General features: G+C 36.4%; 1 protein-coding gene and 1 long non-coding RNA gene across 5 annotated transcripts in view; one reads left to right on the top strand and one right to left on the bottom strand.

The window, feature by feature from the left end:
• The window catches only part of LOC136838882 (lysosomal proton-coupled steroid conjugate and bile acid symporter SLC46A3-like), a 129,965-nt gene that overhangs the window by 107,059 nt on the left and 3,738 nt on the right, over positions 1 to 19,168 (top strand). For 2 of the 3 annotated variants that reach the window (XM_067104572.1, XM_067104571.1), the window contains exons 2-6: positions 17,412 to 17,605; positions 17,742 to 17,894; positions 18,050 to 18,635; positions 18,769 to 18,864; positions 18,997 to 19,168. The exon at positions 18,997 to 19,168 is cut by the window's right edge and continues 59 nt beyond it. In XM_067104572.1, coding sequence (XP_066960673.1) covers positions 17,459 to 17,605; positions 17,742 to 17,894; positions 18,050 to 18,635; positions 18,769 to 18,864; positions 18,997 to 19,168 — 1,154 coding nt within the window. In that variant the 5' untranslated portion in view covers positions 17,412 to 17,458. Of the gene's footprint in view, positions 1 to 16,695; positions 17,095 to 17,411; positions 17,606 to 17,741; positions 17,895 to 18,049; positions 18,636 to 18,768; positions 18,865 to 18,996 lie in introns of those variants that run through there. The other variant, XM_067104570.1, reaches the window with a different exon arrangement.
• Positions 1 to 19,168, bottom strand: part of LOC136838884 (uncharacterized) — a 270,928-nt gene that overhangs the window by 87,272 nt on the left and 164,488 nt on the right. The window lies entirely within an intron of this gene.

Here is a 19,168-nt window from a genome sequence, read left to right on the forward strand (position 1 = left end):
TTGTGAGACTGGAATAGGAAAACACACAAGAAAAACCAGTGCACGCCACAGTAAGAATTTAATCATATTAACTGGAGGGCCGGTGCCGGGAAGTGAATGCAAAGACGGATATGTTAATTTTTTGCAGTATTCCCTCATTGAAAACCAAAAGAAATGACTAAATCTGTGCCTTATTTGTCATTACATCAAGAAACCTAACCGAATGTCCAAACGTATAAAGCTAGAATGTCTAATAAGCAATTTAGAACAGCTGCATAATATAAATAAAACAGAAATAAAAGCCAGGGTGCATCCCGGAACTCATAGGTGAAGCCAACCTAACACGTGGGAAATATTTAATCACATGTTGCGAAACTAGAATGAAACCTCTAAAAGCCATGGCATTTGGCTGCAAGGGGGCATTGCTAGCTGTACTCCGTGCAATGTATGTGGCATACATCACAACTGTGATTGACTATGTTGCTCCGGCTCTTGTCTGCCTTTCAAAATCCAAATTAGCAAAACTTGAAGCCATTCTAAATGAAGCGTTGAGAATTGTCTTGGGCCGTCCAGTAACTGCAATGGTATCGAATATGAGGATACAGTTAGGATTGGCATCGATAGCAGAAAGAATTAGAGAAATCAACACCGCTATTTGCATTAAAGATCTGAGAGATGACAGAGACTCTCTTCCAGAGACAGAACTACTGAATGCTATTGGACTGGAGCAAATAGAGGGGAAGAGCTGGACTGCAGTAACGGCTAAAGATATTTAGCATTACAATGTGATGGATCAATGAGTACAGACAAGGACCGTCCAGTAACTGCAATGGTATCGAATATGAGGATACAGTTAGGATTGGCATCGATAGCAGAAAGAATTAGAGAAATCAACACCGCTATTGGCATTAAAGATCTGAGAGATGACAGAGACTCTCTTCCAGAGACAGAACTACTGAATGCTATTGGACTGGAGCAAATAGCAGGGAAGAGCTGGACTGCAGTAACGGCTAAAGATATTTAGCATTACAATGTGATGGATCAATGAGTACAGACAAGGACCGTGCTGGTGCCGCGGTGTCTCTAATGAATATTGGTACCTTTGACTCAGAAGTTGACATAAAGGTCAAGATACGGGACTGGGCTTCATCCACACAGACTGAACTGATGGCCTTGCTATTGGCCTTGACACAAATCAATCAGAGGGGTAATAATTCCTTAATAATCACCGGCAGTATGTCTGCCCAACAGTCCTTAAAAACTAGCAAGGTCACTGTGTATGAGAAATTAGTCACTGAAGTTAAAAGGAAAATACGGAAACTGGGAATAAGGGGCAAAAAGGTCAAGTTCATGTGGGTTCCCTTTCACTTTGGGATACCTGGTAATGACAGAGCAGATGAGCTGGCTAAAGAGGCTGCTCTAAAGGACACCACCGACTACAACCTTGGGTTATCAATAAAGCGGATAAAAACAAGCCTCGGGAGTCTTCAGATATCGGAAACTAGCACACAGTGGCAGATAGAGATGGAGTCAAGCAGATCAATTCAGTTCTTTAACAAGGTAGCAAGGCACACTACATATACATATGGAAAAAGGGGGTTAGTAGACATAAAGAGCTGTGAATGCTAGATTAAGATTAGGATACAGCTACCAACGGCAGTCATGGGATACAAGGAGGGCAGCGCAAGTGACTGTAGAATATGCAATGAAACAGATGGACATATACTTCATCACTATGCCATGACATACAATAAAATACAGGAGTATAGGGACAAGGGATGACAATCACAACTTTGGAGGAAAAGTGATACATCTACTTACAGGACATTAGTGACATACTTAACAGGTTTAAAAATTTTGCAATGCCCAAATAAATTTTTGATGTAGCCCAGAAAAGTGACAAAATAGTAACATTATTATTTATGTAACTATGACAATGCTTATTTAAGTCAAAACTAGTGACACTTTTATCATTCATTTTTAAATCCTTGTCTATCTCTTTTGCACATCTGATCTTGTGTAGATTTCATTGTTACAAATGTATCCTAGGCTAAGAACATTGTAATTATTAGTGTCTAGGATGTGTTTTTACCACTAATTATTATTATTATTATTATTATTATTATTATTATTATTATTATTATTATTATTATTATTATTATTATTATTATTATTTCTGCTGTCATGTATGTGTTATTATGTTACTGTTACTATTATTCAACCTCAGACGCATGCTCTTTTAGGAGAGGGTATCAATCCTTTCTTTTTGACTTTTTTTTATATATAAATGTAAACGTGATTTATATACATAGGTTTAGCTAAGTATAGCTCGAACTGTACTTACTTCAACGATAAAGCCCATTACGTATGACAGGGGCTGTTCCACTATGTGACTCAACCTTTTTGGGCGTCTATAAGTACCCTTTACTAATGCTACGCCTCTCACAGGGTGGGAGGGGGTGCCCAATAAACTAGCCTCTCACGAGGCACAATTTCAATTTCATTTTCCCTAGATGTAGAGAGCCTGTTAAAAAACGTGCCAGTGGACGAGACCATTCACCGATAATTGACCGCGTCTCCACTTGGAGTCCTTTTTGCTAATATTTACATGGATCACGTCGAAACTATGCCCTTCGTCGGTCATCAAAAGCCACGCTTATACACGAGGTACATTTATGATATTTTCATGACAATGGACAAAAATGAAGCTGTACAATTAACCCTAGAACTTAAAAACAATTCTTCCTTAAATTTCACGGTTGAATTCAGCAGAGAGAAAACTCTGCCATTCTTGGACATTCTTATAACCCAAAACGGGCAACGTTTAACACCAAAATTTATACGAAAGCGACAAACGCTGGGCGGTGTCTCAATGCCCATTAGCCGCCAAGCGGTCAGTGGTTGATACTTCTATCAAGAGAGCTATAACCCACTGCTCCACATGGCGGGAGACTCACCTTGAAATCGAGCAAGTCCACCAACTCCTGACCAACAACGGATTCCAGGATAAACTAATGCAAGATGTAATAAGAAGGAAAATTGAACAGTTTTACAACAGTGAAACCAGAACAACGGGCGACGATGATAAACACATCATAATTTATCAGCAGACTGAACATAACGAAAGATTGGAAGAAGAGAAGAAGGCGATCACCAACATAATCAACAGAGGGATAAGGCCCTTCGACCGGGATAAAGTCCGCATCTATTGCAAACCTAATATGACTGCTTCCCTAGTAATGAGGAATAACACCAACCAGAACCCGAACAAAGAAGACAGTGCCAACGTCGTTTAGTTTTATGTGCCCAGAGAGGACATGCCAATCCTCCGAAAAAAACGTACGTTGGACACACTTCTACAGCATTAAAAAAGACGTCTACAGGCCCATCGTGATAAAGGAACCATTCACCAAAACTAGGTCAACCATCACAACCGAAAACAGACGACTCAGGAACTGGTGGAGAATACCAACATTGTTTGTGAGGAACAAAATCTCCACCAACTAATCATAGCCGAATCGGTATGCATTTTATTACAAAGACCGACCCTGGACCGCCAACTGGAAGCGGAAAGATCGCTCTCGTCTTGTAGCCGGTCTACATCATCTAACACCGAAATAGTATATAATTCAAATAATGGCAACAACACTTCTTGAATCACGTTTCTCTCTCTCTCTCTTCTCTCTCTTCCCCCTCATTCCCTTATCCTTCATCCTTTCCTCGTAATCGGTATCCCGCCCTCCTATTTAAATTTTCGTTTGTTGCCATAAAAACCAGAACACGTAGTTTTTGTTTTCATTATAGTTCACCAAAGGAATTTTTTGCTTATTGTAAATCTTATTGTAATGTGTTATTTCTATACAACTTAAATTCCCATAAAATTAATTTACTGTACTTTATTTTATTGTTTTGTATTGAAATGTATGTTAATGTATACGGACGCCCATGTAAGAAAACAACAGAAGCAAAGATAATGTAGTAAACTATGAAGAGGTCACGACAAGTGATGGAGCAGCTGTGTTGTGTCCCCAGTAAATGAAACAGCGTCTCGTTTCTTTATCATTCACTACACTTGGAAGAACGTACAAGATTTAGAGAGTATTGTGAAAATAATAAAAAGATGATCACCAACCAAAATAGCCATTGAATTCACCGAAATCTGCATATATGTATTTACACATACACAAAATATACTGCATATATATATATATATATATATATATATATATATATATATATATATATATATATATATATATATATATATATATATATATATATATACAGTATATATGCAGTATATCCCGGTGGTACACAAACGTGGGGTCTGAGACCCAACCCAGTTTTGATCACGTGATCACTCTGTGTGTATGGGTGCTGGCCACCCCCCTTCCCCAGTACCCTCTTCCCGTCTGTTGCCCTTGTTGGGGAAGGTCATATTATCAATCTACTCTTTCCATGTATCTTTTAATAGACCTGTTTTGGGTCTGATAGACACAACGTTTGTAATAACGTCTACATTATATGTAGGCGTGGGTCTGTCATATGATGTTTATTCTCTCTGTGTCATTTGTGCAGAATCCCAGGTAAGTGGTCTGCAAAACATGTATAAATCGGGTTGGAAATCATGGGGTATAGCCTTAGGAAGGAATGAAAGTCACGTGGTGTGCATTTACAGGGGTACATAACGATACAAAAAAACTTTTATTGCATGTACATCAATTTTTCGCACTAAAAAAAAAATGCACCTTTTTTGCCTATCTCCATTGACGTAAGGTGTTGTGCCAGAGGGTTGCGGCTGTCCATGCTGATGCTCCTGGGACCTGCGACAGCGTGTGAAGAAGGACAAGTCCTTAGCTTTTCTAGTTCTAGGGTACGACGTATTATTTAGAATTTTTTCAAATTTTGGGGGATTTTCAATTTTTTTGTTACCCCTGAAGTGGTTAAATTTTCTTTTGATTTTTTTTTTGGGGGGCGTGAAAAATAATTGAAAAACGTTATATTTCCTTTGTGTATCTGCAGATTTAGTAAAAATTGAGTAGGTTTAAATATCAACTACATTTGGAAGGACGTAGATGATTTAGAAAGTATTATGAAACTAATAAGTTGATCAACAACCAAAAAAGCCATTGAATATGAATATATATATGCATATATATATATTTACACATATATATATATATATATATATATATATATATATATATATATATATATATATATATATATATATATATATATATATATATATATATATATATATATATATATATACATACAGTTTATATCAACTACACTTGGAAGAACGTAGAAGATTTAGAAAGTACTGTCAAACTAATAAAAAGTTGATCAACAACAAAAAACCATTGAACTCAACGAAATCTGCATATATATATTTACACACACACACACACACACACGATGTATATACGACGATGAGGAAGGCAGAAGCCTAATATGCGGAGACCAAGGGCAGATGGAGAGGACACAAACAATCAACAGCTTTTATTGTGGCCGACGGCGTTTCGCAATAATCCATTGCATTTTCAAGGCTGCAGTGACTCATATAATTTTGTTTCATAAAAAAGGGACGTCACCACATAAAATTATAGATAAAAATAAAAAAAATAAAAAAAAATAAAATGAAATAAAAATAAAAATACATTTCTTAAAATAACTTTCAACAAACCTACCCGCACATGCTAAAAAGTGACTAGACATAAAAAGGTAAAACAAGTCGAAAGTAAACAGAGCAGCAGAGAAATTACAAAATAAACAAAGGTTTGGGAGACGTCTGGGCATTGAACTCTAAAGTCGTAAGCTCGTCCTCGAGTTGGGCTGAGGCTATTATTTCAAAGTTTCTCAGCAGCCGTCTTGTACATCCAACGTAGGTTCCCAACTCGCACTTGTTAGATGTTAGAGACGGGCACAGTCTATCCTTAGGTCTGAAAAGAGACCCGAGACTTAGAGGGTTTTTCGGAATAAGTTTAATAATAGTTACAAACGGAAATTCTTTGCTTATGGATTATTGCGAAACGCAATTAAAAGCTGTTGATTATTCGTGTGCCTCTCCATCTGCCCTTGCCTCTCTCTCTCTCTCTCTCTCTCTCTCTCTATACATATATATATATATATATATATATATATATATATATATAGAGAGAGAGAGAGAAAGAGAGTGTATCTCTAAATATCTCTCTCTATATCTCTCTATATATATATATATATATATATATATATATATATATATATATATATATATATATATATATAACACATCAGACGACCAAAGCGTTTGTCCATGCGATCAAGTGGATAAGGGCAGGAATTGATAAAATATGAACACAATTTAACGATAAAATCATAACTCACAGACTTAATTTACATGCATGTTTTTTTAAATCTCAAGTTTTAAAGTACATAAAACCGAAAAACAAAAAAATATTTACCCTTTATTCTACAAAAGATATATAGATGAAACTTTTACATTGTTTAGGTCTCGGTCTGATGCTGAAACTTTCCTCGATTTCGCTAACAGTAGCCTAGACATCGAATATAAAATTTAGTACTGAGGTTGAACGGGATAATAAGCTATCCTTTTTAGGTGTTTCAGGCTCACGAGAATCAGATTGTTTTAACAGGAGTACTTGGAGGAAACCTGCTTTTACTGGTTTAGGAACCAACTTCTATAGTAGCTGTTTTCTTAATTTTAAATTAAATGCATTGTCCACTCTTTTATATAGAGACTTCCATTTATCCTCGAACTGGCATGTTTTTAATAAGGAAATACAATTTTTACACAGGTTTTTTTTACCAACAATTGTTTTCCATCTAACTTAATTTTTCAATATGTGCGGAAAATATCAAAGAACAACTTCATGCCAAAGTACAAAATTCCAACTGTTCTCAAACTTCAAATCTATGCCAGTGTTCCATTTGTTCATGACAAAACTTTTAGCCAAAAGCTTTCTCAAATTATTTCTAGACATTATGGAGCCGGAAAAATTAATCTAATTCCAAAGAATCCTTTGAAAATTGGTTCTTTATTCAATATTAAAGACCGTTTAAGCGACCTTATGACGTCTGGGGTGAAATATAAATATGATTGTCCTAGGTCGGTGTTCTCGAGGAACTTGCGTAGGTTGCACCCAATGACTTCTCAAGGTTCGCGCCGATTCGCACATAGGTGTGAGCTATCGAACCAGCAATATATTGAATAATCCCGAATTTTCAAATATCAGAGAGCACGCCAGAAAATGTGGTATTAACACTGAATACGATCAATTAAAATCATTACAAGGACCTCTTCCCGGCTAGCACTCCCTATTCTGGAATCGCTAATTGTCAACAGACAGTACCATTGTTGAATGCCCCAAACCCCTCCACCCCTCTCTACCAGTCGTAACCGGATTCTTTGCTTTTCACTTACCCACATTCCAGTCGCCCTCCTTCTCCCTTCTATATTGGTTGGTACCTCCAGCAATGCCTAAACTACCCTTATATACAAATGTTTTTAAAGAGATTTTTGTATAATTTTTACGTATTCACAATGTTTATTCTTTTACTGCAGACTTGAAAATGAGACTAGCTGTCTTGAAACGTCGGCACAATTAAAGATGATTTGATGTACCACTCTGTTTCCACTGCTCTCAATTCTATATATATATATATATATATATATATATATATATATCTTTCTTCTATATATATATATATATATATATATATATATATATATATCGCATATGTTCCCTCAGTCAACATTTCATTAAAACATGTTACACCTAGATAAGGGTCTTTGGAATAGAAACAAGGGTTGATCTTTGTAATCCTAAATAATTTATATGTACTTCTAGTAAATTATATGTAACTACATATGAATAGCCTAAAAATTTGAATTTAAACTTGAATTTGTTGCAATCAGATTCTTAGAAGATCGCTCCTGAATGTAGATGTTTAAACGTAACACTCATTGACAGGCAAATTATTTGGACATTTTCTGTACATTTTCATCTCTCTCTCTCTCTCTCTCTCTCTCTCTCCCTCCTTGTACCCGTGAAGTTGAGGGGACACGACCGTGTGGATACCCTCACAGTGAGGAAGACGCGATCTGGAGACGTTCCTGGTTAATTACTGAGCCTGGTAGTCATCTGAGAGAGAGAGAGAGAGAGAGAGAGAGAGAGAGAGAGAGAGAGAGAGAGAGAGAGAGAGAGAGAGAGAGATGTATTTCTATATACCAACATTTAAAAAAGGAGATTTCCGACGAGGTAATTCTTTACATCTCATCCACGTGGAACCACTCAGTATTTTCAGACTCTCTCTCCTTATAAAACAAACAACGTTAAGGAACTATAATCGTATGAGATGATCTAGCAGCCTCAAATTGTTATGATAAGATGTTGTCTTAGTGATTATAAGTTCCGTGAATGGTTATATGCTCAAAGGAGACATATGAAGATAAGTCAACCATACATTAAAATGCAAGAATTTTTATCTAATCTCCCCGAGACACGCAGTAACTGATTCTGGTTTTAAATAATTCTGTGAGCTGGCAAAGTGTTAAAGGTGAAATTATGAGAAACTCCAAATGCTTTGCCGCGTGAGCACCTGTCGCATGAATAAATCTGTACATTTTATACTCTAGGATGTGGACGGGTATTAGAATGACGTAATATTTTCCCTTATGATCCAAGATTGTGTAAAACCAGTTACAAAAAAAAAAGTAGAAATTACCCTGTAGCAACCTTAGAAGTCTAAAACCAAATAAGAGACCAAGAAGTAAAAACTTGTCCCTGAATCAGCTGAAAGCCAAATTAAACTCCTTTGGACTAGATAGAGGGATTCTCTAATAGTCGGGATTGCAATGACTGCAAACTCATAACATATACTGTAATAAAGACTTCAGGGCATTGGTAAATTCCTTCTCTGAACTGCAAGTGTTGCCAATTTTCCTTGGCCTTTTGGGGGTTCGGGCCACGGGTGGTGAGTGGCGTTGCCATATCAAACGTCCTCAATCGCTTTGTTTGGTGTCTGAATGCACTACAGACCTAAAACATGCGAAAACAATGAGTGCCAGATTTTCTTTTTATCATATTAAGACCTTTCATGATATTCTGCACTGAGTAACGATGTAGTCAGTGCTCTTTTTTTAGTTTTCGGTAAAATATAACTATTGAGATGTCTATTTGTCTGTCCGCCCTCAGATCTTAAAAACTACTGAGGCTGGGGGGCAGCAAATTGATATGTTGATCATCCACCCTCCAGTCATCACACATACCAAATTGCACCGCTATAGGTGCCAACAACACAGGTCACCATAGGGCCGTGGCTGAGAGTTTCATAGCAGTATTATACACTGTACAGAACACTCGACTGCGCCGAAGAAACTTCAGCGCATTTTTTACTTGTTTACACGTAGTGTAGATTTTAAAGCTGGACTGACAGTTCTCTTAAAGGATTGCCAGATAAGCTGAGCTTTCCTCTGGACATATACAGTAGAGGCCGAATTCCACTATAAGAAAGTGACGAGTACGGAAATCAAAACCTCTGTTAAATGACATTGTTCAAGAATGTGTGGAGCATTTTCATTTACAAGACCTGTCAAAAATGAAAAGTGAATATCTTAACCTACATAAAAGGAATAAAATAATCAGAATTTTATATGTCGAATTCTTTGGCTAATACCTAAATAAAGAATGTTCCTCTAAATTATATATATATATATATATATATATATATATATATATATATATATATATATATATATATATATATATATATATATAAATCTATACATACATATGTATGTGTATATATATATGTATATATAAATCTATACATACATATGTGTATATATATGTATATATATATATAGATATATATACACACATATACATATATGTAAATATATATTTATAGATATATATATATATATATATATATATATATATATATATATATATATATGTATACCTATATATACAGTATATATATATATATATATATATATATCTATATATAGGTACGTATATGTTTATATCTCTATATACATACATACATACATATATATATATATATATATATATATATTATATATATATATATATATATAGCGTGTGTGTGTGTACAATTATTCCTTTATATACTGTATATTGTAACTACCACCTTCGACCTTTACAATGATTTATATAGATATTACCCAGATCAGGTTCTTCCACACCATAATGATCTGGGCCACAGTGGTTTTTTTTAGAATATTCCAAAGAGCCACATCACAGTAGCACAAGAGGACAATATGTAATACTGAAAGAGGGATAAAAATACTAGAAAATAAGCAAACTGATTTATTACAAACGAGACCTTGATAAACTAGACAGTCCCCGAAAGGCTGAATATTTAGGGGGTAGAAACACCTTCAACAACAAAACACAGATACTACCGTCATTCGCCTAGCTAACTTTCGCCCATGAAGTCGAAGGGAAGGAAATTAGGGAGAGGTAGGAATTTATCTTACACATCAGTACGTAACTAATTCTAGCACACGACAGTTTGAGAAAAAAAAAAGGCGTAAGAGAACCTTAAACCTATTCCTACAATTTATACAATATCCAACAAAACACTAATATCTACACAAAAAGAATCCTTTTCTTCAGCAAAGTACACAAATAAGACGCTAATGACGGTGACGTGGAATACGAAACACCGCAGCAATAAGGCTGCCCTTGAAGCAAGAAGGTAACACACTGGTAAAATGAGTACTGACACGCGTCAGTGATGTCCCATGGAAGAATGAATAACTCATATACCCTTGCCAGGTGAAAAGTCCAGAGCAAGCCTTGTCTCGACTCTGAAGGGCAAGCACGGCAGAAGTGGCCAGCGCGGAGCCCCACAGTCGCACCCGCAGGTAGGGCAGGTAGGCAGGAAAAGCAGTGGAGAATTCCAGGAGGCACGGGAGCGTAACCACCGCACAGGATCAAGAAGAGGTAATCCTCCGCAGGTGAAGGATCACGGCAAAGCACCCAGGTGTCCTATAAACAATCCTCCAAGGCCGTGATTTAACCCTCCCAAAGATACTGCCAACGCAAAGCCGTCGGTAAAAGCTGTCCTTCCAGTATGAAATAGCCGAGCACACTCCCGCACACTCGCCCAAAATGTTTCCACAATGGAAGCGAGAACGAGATAGCAAGAGCCGTACAACGACCAAAACATGGAAAGATAAAAGAACAACACTCATGAGCGAGGTACCACTTAAACAGAAAAACACGTGGTGGAGGAAAAAAGAACCTAATTCAGCTTCCCGTGACTGAACAAAACAAAAATAAAAAAACTACGTTAAAGTCACGAATAAATTCAAATTACGAATAATTTGCATGCATATATATATATATATATATATATATATATATATATATATATATATATATATATATATATATATATATATATATACATACACACACACACAGAGAGAGAGAGAGAGAGAGAGAGAGAGAGAGAGAGAGAGAGAGAGAGAGAGAGAGAGAGAGAGTTTACCTCACTGCATTTTTTTAGACTTATTCGTCTTGTTTACATTACTTTTCCATTCCACCAAAGATCGGCTTTGAAACAGAATTCATTAGCTGAAATTAAGACTCCCAATACAATGAAGTCATTTTAATGCCAGAGGTAACGCCAAAAGAAAAAGATACAATTTTGTGCAGCAAAATCTTCATTTCATTAAGAATTCAAAATGGTTCGATTGCATATCTTAATGCTTTTTACATCCTGAAATCTAACTGAACTTGATAAAGGACGCCAGTGGTGCTCATACACCGACCCCAAATAGGAAAACCTTGAAACCTCAAACAGGGAATTAATTCGCGCTTACTTCGTCCATCTACAGACCAAAGAAACAACTTCAGTTACCCTCAGGAGTCTTGTTACTACGCCAACAACGAACGAACTTGGCATAGGAAACTTCAAGGACCACTGAAATAAGCAGCTTGTTCCCCAACTACTGTAAATACTCAGTCCACGACGTCAACACCTTTATACCTCTCGTGAGTTTCCGTTGAGGCCGAACCGGACCCTGATTGTCACTCGGTCTTTACCTTCAGCACTCTTTGGTAAACTTTGTTCCTTCCTACCGTACTTCAATTTTTGTAGTTTTATGTTAAAACTTTTCTGTTTTTAACCTGAGTCTGTTTTTAATGTTTGTTCTTTTATTTTATAGCTATGAAAATGGGACTTATAAGTCTTGAAGCGTCAGCTAAATAAAGTACTTTGAAAGCAATGAGGAATTGTCCTTCCCCCCATACTTGCCGATATATATATATATATATATATATATATATATATATATATATATATATATATATATATATATATATATATATATATATATATATATATATATAAGTATGAAGGCGCAATTATCGATAAATAACTTTACTAAGGGGACTCATAACTGACAGGTGCTTCGTTCACAGCGGGATTCGACCGCAAACACACACACAAAAAGACACAATAAGTAGGAGTTCTGAAAGTGTGATGTGTGTATGTATATATATATATATATATATATATATATATATAATATATATATATATATATATATATATATATATATATATATATATACTATATTTAAAAAATTCCAAATTTATTAAATCTGTTTAATCAGATGAAAAGACACACCCAGGAAAAAAAAAAAAGTCGAACCACCAGTAGATCGGCTCGCGGCTGCACAGATAGATTCATACATTTAACTTAATTATGAACCCAATCGTTGGTTACCAATTACAGGAAATAGTTACAACTTTTTACGTTGTGGCTTTTTCACGGGCAAGTTTTGCAACTAGGAAATTAAAACGGGGAAAATAAAAAAAGAGTAGATTATTCTTTAAGAAAACAAAATAATAACATTTAGATTTGTTTACTGAGAAAACGAGCATTAATTTTAGTCAAATAAAGAAATTGTATCCTGTCTGAAGTTCACCGAGTACCATGATTAATCAAATCTTTTTCCTTATTTTCTAAATGAAGAGTGAAGAGAGGAAACATGACAAACCGCAGGTATTGATAAATTACTAGTGAATTCTACATTTAGAATTTTGACTTTTGTCGAACTTCAAATATATATCAAGCTCGAACTGTGGAGGTAACTGGTCTCAGTATGACGGGGAGTTCCCTTGGTTTTTATTTGCTGGTAAAAGGATTTTGAAATATACTAGATTAGTCCCTTGCACAAGTCCTTTGGAAAAAAGGCTTTGTCTCTATAATGAAAAACTCTAAAATAATGTGTGAGCTATGAAAATCAAATGGTGATACTTTACGCTGGTGCGCACATATCCAAGAGGAAACTTCCAATTAGGTGAAATGGCTGATGTTTGTTGATGTTGCAATTTTGACTGCCGATTACAAGGACAGGGTTGTAGGTAAGGTTTGGAAATGTTTACAGTGTTTACAGAACGTGAATGTTGGCAAATGGATGTTTACGACGCGTTTGGAAACCAGGAAGATTATATGATGGTGGCAGCATGATTGAAGGAACATTAGGTGTTCTTTCCTTATAACTTATGCCAAATGGATTTGAGATTAAAAAAATGCAGCTGGATCTCTACAAACATTTTGGAGCAAAATCTGCTATGCAGGATAGGATCATTAAAACGAAACTTCTCTACAGGAAGTAAAGTTTAATTGCTCAATGTAAGCGAAATAAAATGGTCGAAGGTGTGTAGAGTATCTGGTTAGGGACAAATAAAAGAATAAGACATTTATAGCTACGACAAAAATAGGTTAAAAGCTAATCCAGTGATCAGACTTTTGAGGTGTTTTGCTTATTTACCGAGGAAAGAAGAGGACTGGTTGCTAAAAATAGTAGAAGGAGTTTTGGGAAGGTGTAGAAGGGTATCAAGAAAATACTGGGTTAAGGCATAACAACAAAATTACGGCCAAGACAGAAGAGAATGGCACAGAATATGAAGCTTGGTTGGACGCTCTGTTGATGAGACTTCGGAGCAGGAGCATACAGTGTGTCCATGTATAATTATGTTCAATTGGCAGATCTTACTTGGGGTTCAACTGTGGAAGACTGAGAGAAGCAATGACTGCAGCCGTTTTTTATTATTTATTTATTATTTTTTTTTTTTTGCTCTGAAACCACTCCTTGACAAGATACGGCTTTTGCCGGATGGAAGTTTTCTGCCTAATGTTATTAAAGAATGCAGAAAGAGACTGAGAATGAGACTTCAAAGGCTGATGAAAAAAATACTCGATGATAATGGCGTCAAATAGCAATTTCTTCAAGGTATAAACGACACGATTTTACCGTGAGGGTTGAGGACAAGACCTTAGATCTAGTTTTGTCACACGTGCACCGCCGAGAAGGCGTTCTGCCACTAATCAATCACCTTTGGGAGTCATAAGCCGAGGTCACAAAGACCTTGAGGGATGATCTTCTCCAAGGTCAACCCAAGTGCAGCTACGCTGGGAGAGAGCCGAGTACGCGGGTGTGCACCGTCTGAGGGGTAAGTCTTTTGCAAGGAGGCTGGATTTACATCTAGCTCCTTTTATTAACTGTTTGATAATAGTTTCTCATACAATAAGGATTAAATAACGGTACTGTATAATTGAAAACGTCCGTCAGGGATCTGTAGGCAGAATGAACTGACTTGTGCCCCCGTAGTCTTTATCTTGACATGATCTTTTGTTCCCAAAATATTTCAGCAATTTTGATTTTTTTTTTTTAAACACTTGCAGAGTTAGATTACATTCATACTTTGAAGGCTGTGGCTATTGATATGTCATGCTGTTTTTGGATAGCTTCAACTTCTTTTCATAAGCTCTCCTAAGGGTCCGCAGTTGACAACATTGTCACTTAATTGAAGTCCATGATCAAGGAAATTATTCCTTGTTAGTTTCAACAGGTGTAGAGAACCAGGAAAGCCACAAATAGCGATCAGACGCAGATGTATTTGCAAATGCTGAACGATCCAGATTATTCTTATAGTATTCAACACACTAACATTTGCGGGGCTCGGGTCATTTACTATAGACAGTTCAGAAAACTGGCCGCCTCTATCTCCATAACTATATTGAAAAGATACGACTCTGAATATTCTGCCAATGACATTTCAACAACAGAGTATAGGAACACGGAAGCGCTTCACTCTGATACCGTAAACATTGGCTGGTAAATCACGGCGTGGGACTCCATGACGACATAATCTGACCCAAGGTTTCCCGGCACAGCAAAGGACACGTTTGGGTCGTTGATGGGTTGACTTGGTATGACCTTGATCTTCCTTCCAGCCTACTGGCCCATACGTCTGCGGTATCTGCACCAATGTTTAAAAAGGTCAAAGTTACAACAAAATGATTAAATACTTCATATATTCGTCAATATTAATTGGTAAAGAGGGGAATATAAAACTTGGGAATAATTTTAGGCTTTTATATTGATATTTAAGTTTCTTAATTCAAGAAGTGTACTGACCAAGTTTAACTATTTTTTAAATTTAGTTCTCTTTAGAGAAAAATCCTGTACTTATTTACTGGTGCCGTCAATTTTGTAATGTTTACTTTGGGAAGCAACTCCTTTCACTCGTCTCCGTTTATTTCTAATCAATGAAAGCTGAATCCTGCTGGGACGGAGAACTTGTCAGTTATAATTCCCCTTGGGTGAGTTCACGAGGTCTTAATGAAATTGATATTGAACGATATTTATGGCTCAATATTTGTGAACATAAAAGTCATGTGTGTTTGTGACAAAAATTATATTATATTTATTATATATATACATATATATATATATATATATATATATATATATATATATATATATATATATATATATATACATATATGTATTATAATTTGTCACAAACACATAACTTTTTATGTTCACAATTATTGAGCCACAAATATCGTTCAATATCAAATTCATTAACACCTCGGGAATTCACCCAAAGGGAATTATAACTGACAAGTTCTCCGTCCCAGCAGGATTCAGCTTTCACTGATTGGAAATAAACGGAGACGAGTGAAGGGAGTGGCTTCCCAAAGTAAACATTACAAAATTGATGGTCTGCGAAAGAGCAAGGTGGTCCTCTACTAACGGTTTTAGGACAATGAATCATACAGCAGAGGCAATAGGTGTAAATAAGGCTTTGAGCATATCAACAAGGAAAAACGAAACAAATTCTCTCTCTCTCTCTCTCTCTCTCTCTCTCTCTCTCTCTCTCTCTCTCACCGTGCTCTTTCTCAAACCTAAAATACTTCGAAATACTTGAATGAAATCCTTCGCTTAACTCTGAATGACGGTAGTTGAGGAGCTTTGGCCATCGTGCTACTTGACAAAGAATTATTTTATTTTTTGTTCCTTAAAGATTTTGTTGTGGATAAACGTCTATGAATAATCTATGTATGTTTTTGAATAAATCATCCACCATTAAAAAATAATTTCATGATTAATATCGGGAAGTTTTTTAGATTATAAGTAAACATTCTTTAACCCTCTGGCGTTGATGTGACCATAGGCTGAGCGCTGAGTGGTGTTCTGGTCAATAAAACTGAAGAAAAAATATTTTTTTTAAAATAACTGACTATTTAAAGATATAAGTAAGATTAAAATACTATAATGCCAAACTTCTCACCATAAGCAATCCATGCCATATTTCTTTATAAATTATATAAGGCAAATAGTTACTTGACATTTCTCATCTTCATTCAATACAAGTTTTTAGTGAATTCAAGGAAACTGGAATACAAAATTTAAGAAAATGAGTGACTGTTGCGAGACCTGAGAAAATGTAGAGACAGCCGGGATGTGCTGGCTGTTGTGGGAAAACTGACGATAAGGAAGTAAAAAGTAGTCTATTGAATCTGGCCCCCTGGCCTAGACCGGATTTTTTTTTCTTTTTTTTTTTTTGTTATTCTATTCCGATGTTGAAAGTCTGATCTTGCTTTTCACCCCGGGACACACTTGACGTCAGCAAATGCGCTTCCACGCTCCGTATTCACACTATTTAAGCCAATGGCAGTGGATCCTCTGCAGCATTCAGCGAATACTTTCATACGTAGTGCGTCTCACGGATCTGTTCTATTACATTTTGACGGAGTTTTCGAATACTGAGGGTGAGTTTTCACAAGATGCTAAGCACAGTCTTCCATTTTTAGAGGTTTCCTTTGTTGCATAAAAGGAATATAAGAGATTTCTTTGGCATTTTCATAAACGTATGACGTAAGAAATTATACGTTGTGATACACTGAATACTGAGGCTTGAAAAAGATAAAACTAGTAATACTGAAGGGGAACATTTATTTACTATTATACATGTGCCTTTAGATATGCATAGATATATGTGAATATATTACTGCCATCCATGTATATGTTCATTTATATACACTCGGAAATAGCTTTTCGAGAAATGAAAGAAATGGTAACTTTTCAGCATCGGCAGATCAGAGCCGTCAGTAAGGCTCTCCAGCAGAGGACAGGATGGCACGGCTTCTGAATGCTTTCAAAAGCATTTCGGTTGAACCCGTCATGCTCATTGACGGTGCTTGCAACCAGGCAATGCAGCTCTTCGTCGAAAACGTTCAGATGAATAAGATATGTTCTGTTAACCTCGGTTTTTCAGCCCAAGTAAGTATAACAGGGTTATACAATAGTTTATCACATATTCGTGCAGTCATAAGTTTTTCTAAATTCATTGTGATACCTTGTCCACATTCATTTTTAAAGGTTATATTACAAATTTCTAATTTCACTTCCTTTCCAGATATGTGAAAATTTGGCAGATCATCCAGAGGAGAATGTGTTAGTGCAAAAGGAGTTCAGTTTATTTTCCTTTTACAACAGCATCCTCCTCTCTGTGCCAGCTCTGATATTTGTGCTCTTCATTGGGTCATGGAGTGACAAATATGGGAGAAAGGTTAGTAGCCAAGATTTTGCCAGCTTTGTTCCATTTTCTATCACCATTAGACACCTAGAGCAATAAAAATATACTTTGTAGAATACTATACGAGTATATGACTTAGGAAAAAGAATACCTTCATTGTTCTGACTCTCGATACCTTATTTGTCCAGATTCCTCTCCTGCTCACTTTGCTGAGTCACATGATGTATGCTGCAGGGTATCTGCTCAACAACTGGCAAACTTCTTGGCCTGTGGAAATTATCTATCTAGTGACGTTTTTAGAGTCACTTGGTGGAGGTAACGTGGGTCTTTTAACTTCAACCACCAGCTACATTAGTGACATCTGTCCAGAGAAAAGCCGTACATCACGTCTCAGCATAGCCAGTTCTATGTGGTACTTAGGTGGTCCTCTAGGTACCCTTATTGGGGCGGTCATCATCAAACATGCTAGTTACAATGTAGCTTTGGCACTGGTTCTCTTAGCATACATTTCAGTTGTGGGCTATGTCATTTTTTTCATCAAGGAGAGTCATGGACCCTTTGCCAAGAAGGAACTCCAAAGCAAAGGATCACTCAGTAGTAGTACTAGTGAGGCTCCAAAGGAACCAGTTACCATTTCACGCATGGTCAAAGATCTCTTCAACTGGAGAAGAGTCGTAGAGTCCTTTAAAACAGCACTCAAGAAGAGAGAAGGAAACACTCGTTGTGTGCTCTTGATCATTATTGGGTCTAATATGATCCGTCGCGTTGGTAGAGGTAATTAGCATTTCTGATTGTTATCACTCTGGGATGAGAAATATTCGAGCTAAACAGTAATCGTCTTTTGTTCATTATAGTCTACTTAAGTCTTACCTTCTAAACATGGTGATTCTGTGCTATGTATTTTCAGGATTCTTCATGTACATGTTTGTCAGACAAGCACTACAATGGGATGCGACAGACTATGGCTACTGGGCTACATACAGAAACCTTCTGGCTGCACTGGGTAAGAATTAGTACTTAATGTCTCCTGATCACTAATTATTTTCTCAATCTAAGTGAAGACTATTGAATGAAACTGTTCTCATGAGATCTGTTGTCTAAGGCTTCAGGTACTAACGACATTTACCATTTTCAGGTACCCTGTTCTTGATTCCTTTACTGACAAAACTTTGTGACATAAAAGATACGGCATTAGTGTTGATGGGCTCCTCGTCAATAGTTGCCGAATACGTTTGTTATGGTCTAGTAATGAACAAATCACTGGCTTTCTTGTTATGGCTGGGACCTGTAGCAGGTCTAATTTCCAA

The sequence above is a fragment of the Macrobrachium rosenbergii genome, chromosome 5 (assembly GCF_040412425.1).
Source record: "Macrobrachium rosenbergii isolate ZJJX-2024 chromosome 5, ASM4041242v1, whole genome shotgun sequence".
Taxonomy (NCBI): domain Eukaryota; kingdom Metazoa; phylum Arthropoda; class Malacostraca; order Decapoda; family Palaemonidae; genus Macrobrachium; species Macrobrachium rosenbergii.